This window comes from Aquarana catesbeiana, linkage group LG08, assembly GCF_042186555.1.
Source record: "Aquarana catesbeiana isolate 2022-GZ linkage group LG08, ASM4218655v1, whole genome shotgun sequence".
In the NCBI taxonomy this organism is placed as follows: Eukaryota; Metazoa; Chordata; class Amphibia; order Anura; family Ranidae; genus Aquarana; species Aquarana catesbeiana.
Window position 1 is genome coordinate 100,919,818 of NC_133331.1, and position 14,230 is coordinate 100,934,047.

The 14,230-nt window shown below is 42.2% G+C and overlaps 1 protein-coding gene across 1 annotated transcript in view; it reads right to left on the reverse strand.

Moving 5' to 3' along the window:
• The window catches only part of WDR11 (WD repeat domain 11), a 166,846-nt gene that overhangs the window by 124,712 nt on the left and 27,904 nt on the right, over positions 1-14,230 (reverse strand). Inside the window, exons 3-7 of the mRNA XM_073596233.1 lie at positions 12,933-13,086; positions 9,910-10,083; positions 7,639-7,825; positions 1,533-1,698; positions 757-871 (exon numbers count right to left, since the gene is read on the reverse strand). Of these exons, the coding sequence (XP_073452334.1) occupies positions 757-871; positions 1,533-1,698; positions 7,639-7,825; positions 9,910-10,083; positions 12,933-13,086 (796 nt within the window). The remainder of the gene's footprint in view (positions 1-756; positions 872-1,532; positions 1,699-7,638; positions 7,826-9,909; positions 10,084-12,932; positions 13,087-14,230) is intronic.

The following is a 14,230-nucleotide window of genomic DNA, read 5'->3' on the forward strand; positions in this document are numbered from 1 at the left end:
ACCAACCCCCCATGTTGAGGGCATGCGGCCTGGTACGGTTCAGGAGGGGGGGGGGCGCTCGCTCGTCCCCACCCCCATTCCTGTCCGGCCGGGCTGCGTGCTCGGATAAGGGTCTGGTATGGATTGGGGGGGACCCCCCACGCCGCTTTTTCGGCGTAGGGGGTTCCCCTCAAGTTCCATACCAGACCCAAGGGCCTGGTATGCTCTTGGAGGGGGAACCCATGCCGGATTTTTATCTAAAATTTGGCGCGGAGTTCCCCCTCAAGATGGTCTGAGCACAAGTCGCGTGCCGAAGTCGGATCATGCGAGACGGCAATCCGACTTTGATCCGACTTCAATGATAGTCAATAGGCTGAAGTAGGATCAAAGTCGGACCAAAGTAGTACAGGGAGCATTTCTAAAGTCGGAACGACTTGTGTCGGACCAGTTAGGACGGCTCCCATAGGGAAACATTAAATTTCACACGTCATGCGACATGAGCTCCCAATGTCGGAGCGTTTGTCGGACCAGTGTGAACCCAGCCTAAGAAACACCGCCATCTATAAGAGCACTTTTAAGGGCCCAGGGAACATGTGCTCTCAGTGAAAAAATGAAGCACCAGCTGAAAGCCATTCAGAAGTAATGACTACTTGGATCTCTCTTGTAAATAAGGCAAACAGATACAATAAAAAAAAAATAAGATGTGTACATAGGGTCTGAATCATTGCTGTGCAACAGAAGCGTGTTTTCCTCATTTTACCAAACCAGGACACTTGCCTGCTTCCTCACTTGTTGCTCCTACACTTCCGCAGCTCTGCCTTCCTACCCGGAGTGTAATGCAGCCATTCTCATGAAGGCAAAATAGGACATCCCTCTGAAAGCAGGGGGTCACCTAGAGAAGAAAGAAATAACAGCTGTTATGGAGAATCACACAATTACAGAACAGCCCTGAAGCTTTAAACCACTTCAATATCGGGCACGTTTAGCCCATTCCTGCCCAGGCCAATTTTCAGATTTCAGAGCTGTCACACTTTGAATGACAATTGTGCGGTCATGTAACCCTGTACCCAAAACTAAACTTTTATCATTTTGTTTACACAGCTACAGCTTTCTTTAGGTGGTAGTTATTCAGCATTGTTTTGTTTTTTTTGTTTTTTTTCTAAAGGAAAAAAACTGAATATTTTGAAAAGAAAACAAAAAACCCTGCAAATTTAATTTGTTTCTGTTATACAATTTTGCAAACAAATAATTGTTCTTCACGAATTTAGGCCAAAGTGTATCCCGCTACATTTCTTTGGTGAAAATAACTCAAACCTGTGCATATTATTTAGTCTGTAGGAAAGTTAGAGTGTCCACAAACTATGGTATACATCTGAAAATGTATCAATCCTGATGTAATGATGGCCTATCTCATTTCTTGAGGCCCGAAAAAGCCAGCACAGTACAAATATCCTCTAAATTACCAATTTTTGGAATATAGGGAGTCCAAGGTATATAAAAAGAGGCATGGCAAGTTTTTTGAAGTTTGTCATAATTTTTTGGAAATTGAGTACCTGCAGGAAAGGAACGCCTGTCCTCTCTATAGCAACAACTCCAACAGTCTGATTCACCTCCAGGTCCAAGATGAGGATTTCTCTGGGATAAAGCAGCAGCATGTGGTTACGTCTGGATGGCAAGTAGGAGAGCTGCAAGCACTCATTCAGTGTCACAGTCTCAGCACTGCAAAAAGAGCAAGCAAAATACAAGGTGAATGAAAGCGCAAACACATACCATTCTGCAAAGTACACAATTCCAGAATATGTAGAGATAGGAAACATTTTAGAGAAAACCAAAATACAGTTAAAGGATATTGCAAAACACTAATTGCCTTTAACTCATGGGGTGGCGTATTTTGTTGAAATTAAAAGGAAATTTTAGGTGACAGCTGTTGTGTGCTTCACTTTTTTTCCTTTTGTTTGCACTTTTTATTGTCCCACCCCCAAACCAACCAATGAAGCCAACTTCTTGATACAGCAGGTTGGGAATGTGGGTCACGTTTGTGATGCTCTACAGTGGGTATAAAAAAGAATCACCACAGGCTGCAAAGCAACACATTTTGTTGCTTTGCAGCCTGAAATGAAGACAGGCACCATTTTTGTTTTATTCAGCTGTATTTACTAGTGCAACTTATAACATCAAAATGAAAGATATAACACCTACATGTAAAAATAAATAAATAAAAAAAAACAACAAAACAGAATAGCTAAGCTGGAGAAAGACCTCACCTCCCCTTATGTCAGTATTTTGTTGGACCGCATTTTGCTTTAATTACAGCCTTTAGTCTGTTGGGATATGTCTCTACTAACTTTGCACATCTAGACTTTGCAATATTCTCCCTCTCTTCTTTGCAGAAGTTCAGTTCAATTTGATGGTAATCATTTGTGGACTGCAGTCTTCAAGTCATTCCACAGATTCTCAATGGGGCTTAAGTCTGGGCTCTGACTAAGCCATTCAAGTACATTCACCTTTTTTCTCCTTCAACCACTGTGTGGTCATTTTTTGCTGTGTGCTTTGGGTCATTGTCATGTTGGACGGTAAACCTTCTTCCCATTGACAACTTTCTGGCAGAAGGCAGCAGATTTTCCTCAAGAGTTTGATCGTATTTTGCCCCATCCATTTTTCTTCTACCCTGACAAGTGCTCCAGTCCCTGCTGCAGAGAAACACCCCCCATAACATTACCCCCTCCATGCTTTACTGCAGTATGGTGCTATTTTCTTGGTGGGCTCTATTGCATTTCAGCCAGAGATATTGTTTGGTGTTGAGACCAAATAATTCAATTGTAGTCTAATCTGACCACCTTAACCACTTAAGGACCAGGCCTATTTTTTACACTTGGTGTTTACAAGTTAAAATCAGGGTGTTATTGCTAGAAAATTACTTAGAACTCCCAAACATATATAATTTTTTCAGACACACTAGAGAATAAAAATGGAGGTCGTTGCAATACTTTATGGCATACCGTATTTGCGCAGCGGTCTTACAAACGCAATTTAAAAAAAAAAAAAATACACCTTTGTCAAGCATCAAAATTGCGCCCGCTCGTGGAAGGGCGACAAACTTTGACACTTAAAAATCTCCATAGGCGAAGTTTTAAAATTTCTACAATTTCTACAGTTTTGAGTTACAGAAGAGATCTTTTGCTAGAATTATTGCTCTCGTTCTAACGATCGCGCCAATACCTCACATGTGTGGTTTGAACGCCGTATACATATGCAGGTGCGACTTACGTATGCATTCGCTTCTGCGCGCAAGTGCGGCGGGTCAGGCGCTTTACTTTTTTTTTTCTTATTTAATTTTATTTTTTATTTTTACACTGTCCCTTTAAAAAAAAAAAATAAAAATTGGATCACTTTTTTTCCTATTACAAGGAATGTAAACATCACTTGTAATAGAAAAAAAAAGCATGACAGGACTTCTGAAGCTACATTGAAAAAGGTGTTATGGTCAGAGGAGACTAAAATTGAATTATATGGCCTCAACACCAACTTCCAACACGACAATGACCCAAAGCACACAGCAAAAATGACCACACAGTGGTTGAAGGAGAAAAAGGTGAATGTCCTTGTATGGCCCAGTCAAAGCCACAACTTAAACCCCATTGAAAATCTGTGGAATGACTTGAAGACTGCAGTCCACAAACTGTCACCATTAATTTTAACTGAGCTTGAGCAGTTCTACAAAGAAGAATGAGCAAATACTGTAGTCTAAATGTGTAAAGTTAGGAGAGACATATCCAAACAGACTAAAGGCTGTAATTAAAGCAAAAGGTGGTTCAACAAATACTGACATAAGGGAGGGTGATCCTATTTCCAATTTTTGCTTCTGACATATTAGTGTTATATCTTTCACTTTGATGTTATAAGTTGCACTTAAGTAAATACAGCTGGATAAAATAAATTGTGTGTTTTCATTTCAGGCTGCCAAGCAACAAACGATTATTTTAAAGGTGGGTAATTTTTTCTATACCCACTGTATACTGTATCTCACAAAAGTGAGTACACCCCTCATATTTTTTGTAAATATTTTATTCTATCTTTTCATGTGACAACACTGAAGAAATGACACTTTGCTACAATGTAAAAGTAGTGAGTGTACAGCTTGTATAACAGTGTAAATTTGCTGTCCCCTCAAAATAACTCAACACACAGCCATTAATGTCTAAACCACGTTCAACAAAAGTGAGTACACCCCTAAGTGAAAATGTCGAAATTGGGCCCAAAGCGTCAATATTTTGTGTGGCCACCATTATTTTCCAGCACTGCCTTAAAGTGGTTGTAAACCCTCCGCTTCTACTTTTGCTCATCTTAATCTATATAGCACAGGCAGCTGATCGCTGCCTGTGAAAGTTCACTCACTCTTTTGGTTTCGATATAAATCGTCCTTCTATGTTCTGTGACGTCACCTGCGATTGCGCATTGAGTATATCCTTTAAACGGCACACAATATCTGCTCTGCTTGCCGTGTCATTATCTGACAATAAGAACGGCCTGTGCTCCTCCACCTTCCATTTGAGGATGCCCCACAGATGTTCAATAGGGTTTAGGTCTCCAGACATGCTTGGCCAGTCCATCACCTTTACCCTCAGCTTCTTTAGCAAGGCAGTGGTCGTCCTGGAGGTGTGTTTGGGATCATTATATTGGAATACTGCCCTGCGGCCCAATCTCTGAAGGGAGGGAATCATGCTCTGCTTCAGTATGTCACAGTACATGTTGGCATTCATGGTTCCCTCAATGAACTGTAGCTCCCCCAGTGCGGCAGCACACATGCAGCCCCAGACCATGACACTCCCACCGCTGTATGGTCTTGGCCACTGTGCTGCAGCTGTTTTAGGATCTTGGCAATCTTCTTATAGCCTAGACCATCTTTATGTAGAGCAACAATTCTTTTTTTAGATCCTCAGAAAGTTCTTTGCCATGAGGTACCATGTTGAACTTCCAGTGACCAGTATGCGAGAGTGAGAGCAATAAACACCAAATTTAACACACCTGCTCCCCGTTCACACCCGAGACCTTGTAAGACTTACAAGTCACATGACATCGGGGAGAGAAAATGGCTAATTTGGACACTTAGGGGTGTACTCATTTTTGTTGCCAGTGGTTTAGACATTAACCACTTCCATACCGGGCCTATTCTGGCACTCCTCTCCTACATGTAAAAATCAACATTATACAGTATATGTTTTTCTAGCAGACACCCTAGGGAATAAAATGGCAGCCGTTGCAACTGCAACTGCTTTAAATTTTTTTACAGGTTACCAGTTAAGAGTTACAGAGGAGGTCTAGTGCTAGAATTGTTTCTCTCTTTCAGTTAAAAAAATAAGAATAAAATAAAAATTGATCACTTTTATTCCTATTACAAGGAATGTAAACATCCCTTGTAATAGTAATAGTGCGTGACAGGTCCTGTCCCCACATCTCTCCTTCAGGCTGGAAAGCATGAGATCAAAAAATAAAATTAATGATCCCTATGCTTCCCAGCAGCGGCCATGGCTTTGTTTACAACCACTGTCCAGTCATAACGTTGCACCCGGGCCTCTGACGGTCATAGAGATGACCGATGACGATCTGGTCACTGGAAATCTCTATGCTAGTCATCCGGCGGCGGTGGATTCTTTCTCTGGGTCCCCGATGGCATGGGAGAGCCCGGAGAAGCACCGGTGGGTGGCGGGAGGGGGGGGGGGTTTCTCCCCTCCCATCGCCTGTAAGAACAATCATGCGGTGTAACTGCTGCTATGATTGTTCATACGGTGGAGGGAATCACCGACTCTAAAAGATGATACCAGAATGATGCCTGTAGCTGCAGGCATCATTCAGATATCCCCACTGAAATTTAGACGTCATATGACGTCCTTGGGCTGGAAGCGGTTAATGGCTGTGTGTCGAATTATTTTGAGGGGACTGCAAATTGACACCGTTATACAAGCTGTACACTCACTACTTTACATTGTAGCAACGTGTAATTTCTTTAGTGCTGTCACATGAAAAGTAAAAAATTTTACAAAAAACGTGAGGGGTGTACTCACATTTGTGACATACTCTATAATTTAGGAGAGGAATAAGGACTGAGAAAATCCTATTATAAGGTAAATAAGAAACAGGCAGTAATTGGACTTCCTTGACGTCTTGGATGTAGATAATGCAAGATTCATTAAAATGCAAGCAACCACAAAATAATTTATAGTTAGATCATACATAGTTTGAACATACTATTTTTTTTAAACACGGTATCTTCCTGCCAGTAAGATCCTAGATAGAGGATCAGTAATTCCATTAAAGTGGGGTGCACAAATCCAATTTTTTTTTTAGTTCACAAAGTCCAGACTTGCATGCGCCCTTCTGGATGGGGCTGTGTGCCCTCACACTCACAGCTCCCAACAAGCCACACCCCTGCTTTTTCATCCTAGCTCCTCACAGACAGCTGCAGAAGCCTCAAGCAAAAAAAGGGACAGAGCTAATTTAAGCTTGGACAATAAATCCTGGAAGCTGATTGGTTTCTATGCAGAGCTGCACCAGATTTTGCATCCTCCAGTTTTAGTAAACCCCCCTTAGTATGTATATAAGACAACATGTGAAAATAGTGATGCTCTATCAATAGAAATTCCTATAAAAACATGTAAAATAAATGTGTAAAACACTTGCGATAAAAAAAAAAAGATGTGTCTAAAAAGACACACAATGTAAAGAAATCAGTAATTGATGCAATACATGCAAACCACTGTTTATAAATTCCGTGATAACAGCGCCAGTGCATAAACAATGTCCAATTAAAATATCCAGGGCAATTGTGCAACTTCAAATCCGGAACATCCATGAACAGCACCACCAGAGGACCCCCAACAGTTTAAGTTCACCTCACAGAGGAGCCCCAATTAGGGCACATGGAGCCTTATACAATTAAAGATCCGGATTAATAACTGCAGGTAGATGCCTGTATGGATGATTAATGGATTTGGCAACAAACACAGCTGCCAGTTTAGGCTCAGCTCAAAGAAAGAGAGAAAGCGTCACAGTTCACAGTGTAGAACATAATAAAAATGTATTTATTGAAAGTATATATATGCACTCACATTAGTATATAAGAGTAGCAGGCGCATCAAAAGTACCAAGCCGCCACCTCCCCTCAGGTCTCAGTCCAAAACCCAGCCAAACTGCACCAAGAGGTGAAACCATAAAAGCTGGCAGCACATAGAATACCACAATTACTCTCCTTAGTCTGTGAAGCTCCTCCCTGCACGTTTCATCTTAATGACATCATGAGGGGTGTAGAGGCGCTCTTTTTTTCTTTGAGCGGAGCCTAAACTGGCAGCTGTGTTCGTTGCCAAATCCATCAATGATCAATAGAGGCATCTACTTGCAGTTATTAATACGGATCTTTGATTGTATAAGGCTTCAGTTGGGGGGGGGGGGGTTTCTTTGGTAGTGGCCTTCACGAATGTGATTTCAAGGTGCACAATTGTCCCAGATATTTTATTAGGACATTGTTGTTTGTTTATGCACTGGGATTGTAAATCAAAGACTTTATAAACTATGGTTTGCACGTGTGACATCGATTACTGATTTCTTTACATTGTGTTTCTTTTATACACATCTGTTTTATCTCTACTGTTGGGTTATTCTTACCTTGGTTTCTCATTTGTGATGAGTATCTTCACTTTATTAAGGGCTTTCTTCGCACCAGTAGTTGTCACTGGCTTTGCGTGAGCAGGACTGGAGTGAGGGCTGGATATATAAACTTTCCTTCCACTGCTGGCTGGGGGCTTAGACGGAGAGAAGTCGGAGACAAACACGATGCCCTCGCTAGTCAGTACTGGGTAAAAAACACAAAAGTTGACTACCAACAGTTTGAAGTTTCACTGGAACCACAGAACACCATAGTTAAAAGTGTTTGTTACCCCAGCATTTCATATTCCTGATGTGTGCCCGGGCGGTGCGTTTGCGGGACGTTCGGAAAAGTCCTGCAAGCGCCATTTTTGGGGTGGTTTGGGAGGGCTGTATACAGCGCTCCCAAAATGCCTCTGCCCATTGCAATGAAGGGCCGCAACACGGAAATTTTTAACCCCTTTTTTGGGGTTAAAAGCACCCCGCTAGCGACCGAAAAGCGCCACAAAAGCGCCGCTTAACCACTTGCTTACTGGACTTAAGCCCCCTCCTGCCCAGACCAATTTTCAGCTTTTAGCGCTGAACGACAATTGTGCGGTCATACAACACTGTACCCAAATTAAATTATTTTATACATTTTTTTCCCACAAATAGAGCTTTCTTTTGGTGGTATTCGATTACCTCTGGGGTTTTTTTTTTTGTTAAAAAAATTAAAGACCGAAAGTGTAAAAAAAAACAAAACAGTTTTATATTTTGTTATTAAATTTTGCAAACAGGTAATTTTTCTCCTTCATTAATGTACGCTGATGAGGCTGCACTGATAAGGCAACACTGATGGGCACTGATAGGTGGCACAGGTGGGGACAAACAAGATGGCAGTGATGAGGTGGCACTTGTGGGTGGCACTGAAGGGCATTGATAGGTGGCACTGATGGGTGGCAGTGATGGGCACCGATAGGTGGCAGTGATAGGCAGCACTGCTAGGTGGCACTGATGAGGCACCGATTGGCAAAACTGGTGCGCACTGATAGGTGGCACTGATTGTTATGCACTGTGTGCACTGGCAGGCAGCACTGGTGGGCACAGATGAGATGGCTGTGCATCTTTCTCTTCGGGACCCATGTCCCTTGCACAGAAGCCGGTGATCGCCTTCTTTTCTCCTCACGCTGTCAGCGTGAGTAGGAAAACAAAAAACTATTACCGATCTTCTGTTTATATCACGTGATCAGCTGTCATTGGCTGACAGCTGATCACATAGTAAGGGGCCGGGATCGATCAGCTGTCATTGGCTGACAGCTGATCACATGGAAAGGGGCCAGGATCGGCCCCTTACTCCGCTCTGTGATCACCCGAGTCTCACTGACTCGGTGATCACAGCGTGCGCACCCTTCAGGAGCGTGCAAAGGGGAGGACGTCTATTGACAGCCTCTCGGCAAAGTAGGTCCGCGCTGTGGCTGTCATTCGGCTATATCGCAGATCTGAAGGGGTTAAACAGCGGTAAAGCGCCGCTAAAACGAGTGGTGCTTTACCGCTAATTTCAGTATGAAAGCAGTCTTAATGAGCCTATCAGCATCCTTGGAATGAGCAGCTTCTCAAAGCAAAAGGAATGCTCTCTCCAGGGCATGTTATGCCAAACCTGTCATAATCAGGCACTGGAGTTAGTTCATGGCAAGGCAGCATTATGTCGCTTCACAAAAAAGGCAAACCATGCAACCTCCTTGAAAGTTGCTATTCCTTAGTGTTTTTTCTCCTCAAAAAACAGAAGATCAAGTCCTAGTTCAGCTTTAAAGTGGTTGTAAACCCCCATCACAGAATTTCAGCAAAGCGCATATATCGGCAATGTTTACTTATCTGCCTCCAAAGCTCAAAGTGTCGTTTCACTCTGGTGCTTCATTCCTCTGTTATCAGCAGGAGTCACTTGTTTTCCCAACACACAAGATAAATTTGCGCCGGTAAGGGGGGCTCAGAATGGAGCTCGTCTACTCACAACACCGTTCTTCTGCTGTATGGAGGGGGGTGTGTGTGCCTTTTCTCCAGTCAGCTCTCACACAGTCTACCTGCTGTCTCTCTGCCCTTCCCTATGTGCTGCCGACAGATAAAAATCTTTCTTCAACACAATCTGCACTTTTGAAGGGGTGTAGAGAGGGGAAGACTGCGGATATACAAGTAAAACCTATGTAGGAGGATTTGTTTCATCTCTGTATCATCTGAGGCTGTTCACTTCACTGGGTATATGTGAGGGTTTACATCCACTTTAAGCCCTAGAATTGATGCTTACTTCCAAATACTTACAAGCAAGCTGAGAAGGTTGGAAAGGGTTGAAGGAGAAAGAAAGGATATTTTCTGCATAGCTCTTTTTCCAGAGTTTTGTTCCAGTGTCTGCATTCCACAGTACAATTAGATTAGGAGGATGCACAGCCAGCAAAAGATCACGAGAGGCATCCTGGCTCCACAGCCATTGCATGTCTGCAGGATAAACAAGGAACATCACTATATTAGTAAAAAGGAGAGATGAGGAAAAACAGGTTTGTTGATAGACCACTTCTGTATGATCTGCAGAGATGAGAACCAGCAAAACATAAACAAAGCAGCCAAGTTGAAGAACCATGGACAGTTTAACCACTTCAGCCCCAGAAGATTTTACCCTCTTAATGACCGGAGCATTTTTTGTGATACGGCCCTGTGTCGCTTTAACTGAGAATTGCGCAGTCGTGCGAAGCTGTACCCAAACAAAATTGACATCCTTTTTTTCCACAAATAGAGCTTTCCTTTGGTGGTATTTGATCACCTCTGCGGTTTTTATTTTTTGCGCCATAAACAAAAAAAAAAAAAAAAAAAAAACACTGACAACGTTGGAAAAAAAAGCAATTTTTTTACTATAATATATATCCCCCCAAAAAATATTAAAAAAACAAAAAACAAAAATGTGTTCATCAGTTTAGGCCAATATGTATTATTCTACATTTTTTTTTTTCTTCCAAAAAAAAAACAAAAAAAAAAAAACAAAAAACGCAATAAGTGTATATTGATTGGTTTGCGCAAAAGTTATAGCGTTTACAAAATAGGGGATAGGATTTATGGCATTTTTATTATTAATTTTTGCTTATTAGTAATGGCGGTAATCTGCAATTTTTAATCGGGACTACGACATTGCGGCTGACAGATCGGACACTTTTGACACTATTTTGGGACCACTGACATTTATACTGCGATCAAATGCTAAAAAAAGCCACCGATTACTTTATAAATGTCACTGGAAGGGAAGAGGTTAAACATTAAGGGGCAATCAAGGGGTCAAGTGTGTTCCTTCAACGTGTTCTAACTGTAGGGGGTATGGGATACCGCTGACATGACAGAGGTCACTGTTCCTGATGACAGGGAACAGACGATCCCTGTAATTTCACTAGGCAGAACAGGGAAAATGCCTTGTTTACATAGGCATTTCCTTGCCGAGATCGCAGGCCACCGGCGGACGCACGCCCGCTATCCTGCTTTTGCGGACTGATGTACAGGTACGTCAGTTTGCGCAGGAGTGTCATTCTGCCGACGTACATTGGTGTGAGCCGGTTGGCAAGCGGTTAATAAACATGATCTGAAATATAAAAGTGGATAATTTCTTTACATATACAGTGCATCCGGAAAGTATTCACAGCGCTTCACTTTTCCACATTTTGTTATATTACAGTCTTATTCCAAAATGGATTAAATTATTTTCCTTAAAAACCTACAAACAATACCCCATAATGACAACGTGAAAGAAGTTTGTATGAAATCACTGCAAATTTATTAAAGAAAGGAAAAAAAATATATATATATATCGCATCTACATTTATAGCCTTTGCTCAATACTTTGTTGAAGCACCTTTGGCACCAAAACTGCCTCAAGTCTTTTCGAGTATGATGTTACAAGCTTGGCACACCTATTTTTGGGCAGTTTTTCCCCATTCTTCTTTGCATGACTTCTCAAGCTCCATCAGGTTGGATGGGGAGCGTCGGTGCACACCCATTTTCAGATCTCTCCATAGATGTTCATTCGGGTTCAAGTCTGGGCCACTCAAGGACATTCACAGAGTTGTCCCGGAGCCACTCCTTTGTTATCCTGGCTGTGTACTTAGGGTCATTGTCCTGTTGGAAGATGAACCTTCTCCCCAGTCGGAGGTCCAGAGCACTCTGGAGCAGGTTTTCATCAAGGATGTCTCTGTACATTGCTGCATTCATCTTTCCCTCGATCCTGTCTAGCCTCCCAGCTCCTTCAGTTAAAAAACATCCCCACAGCATGATGCTGCCACCACCATGCTTCACTGTAGGGATGGTATTGGCCAAGTGATGAGCAGTGCTTGGTTTTCTCCAGACATGACGCTTGCCATTCAGGCCAAAGAGTTCAATCTTTGTTTCATCAGACCAGAGAATTTTGTTTCTCATGGTAGAGAGTCCTTCAGGTGCCTTTTGGCAAACTCCAGGTGGGCAGCCTTTTACTGAGGAGTGGCTTCCGTCTGGCCAATCTACCATACAGGCCTGATTGGTGGAGTGCTGCAGAGATGGTTGTTCTTCTGGAAGGTTCTCATCTCCACACAGAGAAAAGCTGGAGCTCTGTCAGAGTCACCATCGGGTTCTTGGTCACCCCCCTGACTTAGGCCCCTTTCCCGCGATCGCTCAATTTGGCCGGGTGTCCCATACTAGGAAGAATCCTGTTGGTTCCAAACTTCTTCCATTTATGGATGATGGAAGCCACTGTGATCATTGAGACCTTTAATGCTGCAGAATTTTTTCTGTACCTTTCCCCAGATCCTTGGCCATCATGGCTTAGTTTGTGCTCTGACATGCACTGTTAACTGTGGGACCTTACATAGACAGGTGTGTGTCTTTCCAAATCATGATAAATCAACTGAATTTTGCACAGGTGGACTCCAATGAAGTTGTAGAAACATCTCAAGGATAAGTGGAAACAGGATGCACCTGAGCACAATTTTGAGTGTCATTGCAAAGGCTGTGATTACTTAGGAACATATGATTTTTTTAATTTTTTATAAATTTGCAAAGATTTCAAGTTGTCATTATGAGGTATTGTTTGTAGACTTTTGGAGGAAAATAATGAATTGAATCTATTTTGGAATAAGGCTGTAACATAAAATGCGAAAAAAGTGATACGCTGTAAATACTTTACGGATGAACTGTAGTAACTAATGCAATTCTAAGGAAACAAGCTCTTCTGGCATACGGGCCTAGCTGACCCAAAGCAAACTGTTTTACAACTAGACTTGCTGGAGTAAAAATAAGTCTTTTTTCACTATAAGCAGCCAGGGATATCTACTTACCATGGATGGCTTTAGTATGCTCCTGTATTTCACATCGGGTTGTGCCAGATGCAACATCCCACACAATAATTTTTCCACTGGCATCTGCTGATGCCAGTCGCAGGGTATAAGGTGAGCCCTGGTTGTGGTGATAGTTTTCTCTGGCCCATTTCACCTGAGAAAACAGAAAGAATAGTTCATATAAACCATGTCACACACAAAATCACCACTCGTATTAGGCAAATAGCAATCACACCCAACAAATATTACAAGTAGTATTAAAAAGTGCTATGGTCACAGTATACACTTACAGTATTTCATAGCATTATGTCTGCTGGCCAGATCTTTCCACAACTTACTGGATTCCCTGTATGCTTTGCAGCTTCTCCTAGATCGTTTACTTTAAATTTCTAAGGACTACATGTCCCATGGGACCTTGCTGCCCTGCCAGCAGTGATTCCTGTACTATCTTTGCCTCATGAAACTCTTCCACTCAGTAGTACTGCTATAGTACAGATGACAGGCTCTGAAATGTGTGACACAGCATTGCCTACTCACAGGGCATACTGAATAAGTGTCACAGAAGGCAATAGATAAGTGAGGATCTTTACAAAGTTTACAAACATCAAGATCAATAATAAGTTTAACAATAATATTAATAATGTTTAATAGGAATAATTGAGTAATAATTTAAAAAAAATAAATCAATGTGGAAATTAATATTTTCTTTTCTTTACCATAGATAACCTTTAAAGAACATCCGGCCTAAGGTTGTTGGATGTCAAAAATGTGGCCAGGGCTTGCAGCCTATCACTCCCCTAATCTCATTGTGGCTTGCCAAAGTCAAGAACATCGAACACATGGACAGCCTCCTTATATCAGAGAGGAGAAATTATATCACACCTGGCTTCCATGACCTATGTTCTCTTGCTCCTCTGCATATTAGCAGCGGTTACATCCTTCAGACATGGATCAGTCATCCGGATCCTCAGGGAAACCCATGGCTCAGCGTGACTGACCACATTTTGAATGGAGCTTGATGGTTTAATAGTTGGTACCTCAAAAGGGACATCCTAGGCCTTCTACTCTCCCCTGGGTTCTACCCCAAAATTCTCCAGTCCTCCCTTTATCATCTTTCTAGCCCCTACCTCTTTTCAGGACTGGGACCCCCCGCCCCCTTTTTTGTTCTCTTCTTATTCTCCCTTTCCTCCTTCCTGCTCATAGATCTCTTATTTTATTCTTACACAATTTTACAGAATAGGGTAGGGATTGGAAACCAACCTATAGCGGGTAGCAGGCCACAGAGGTATATGCACCAT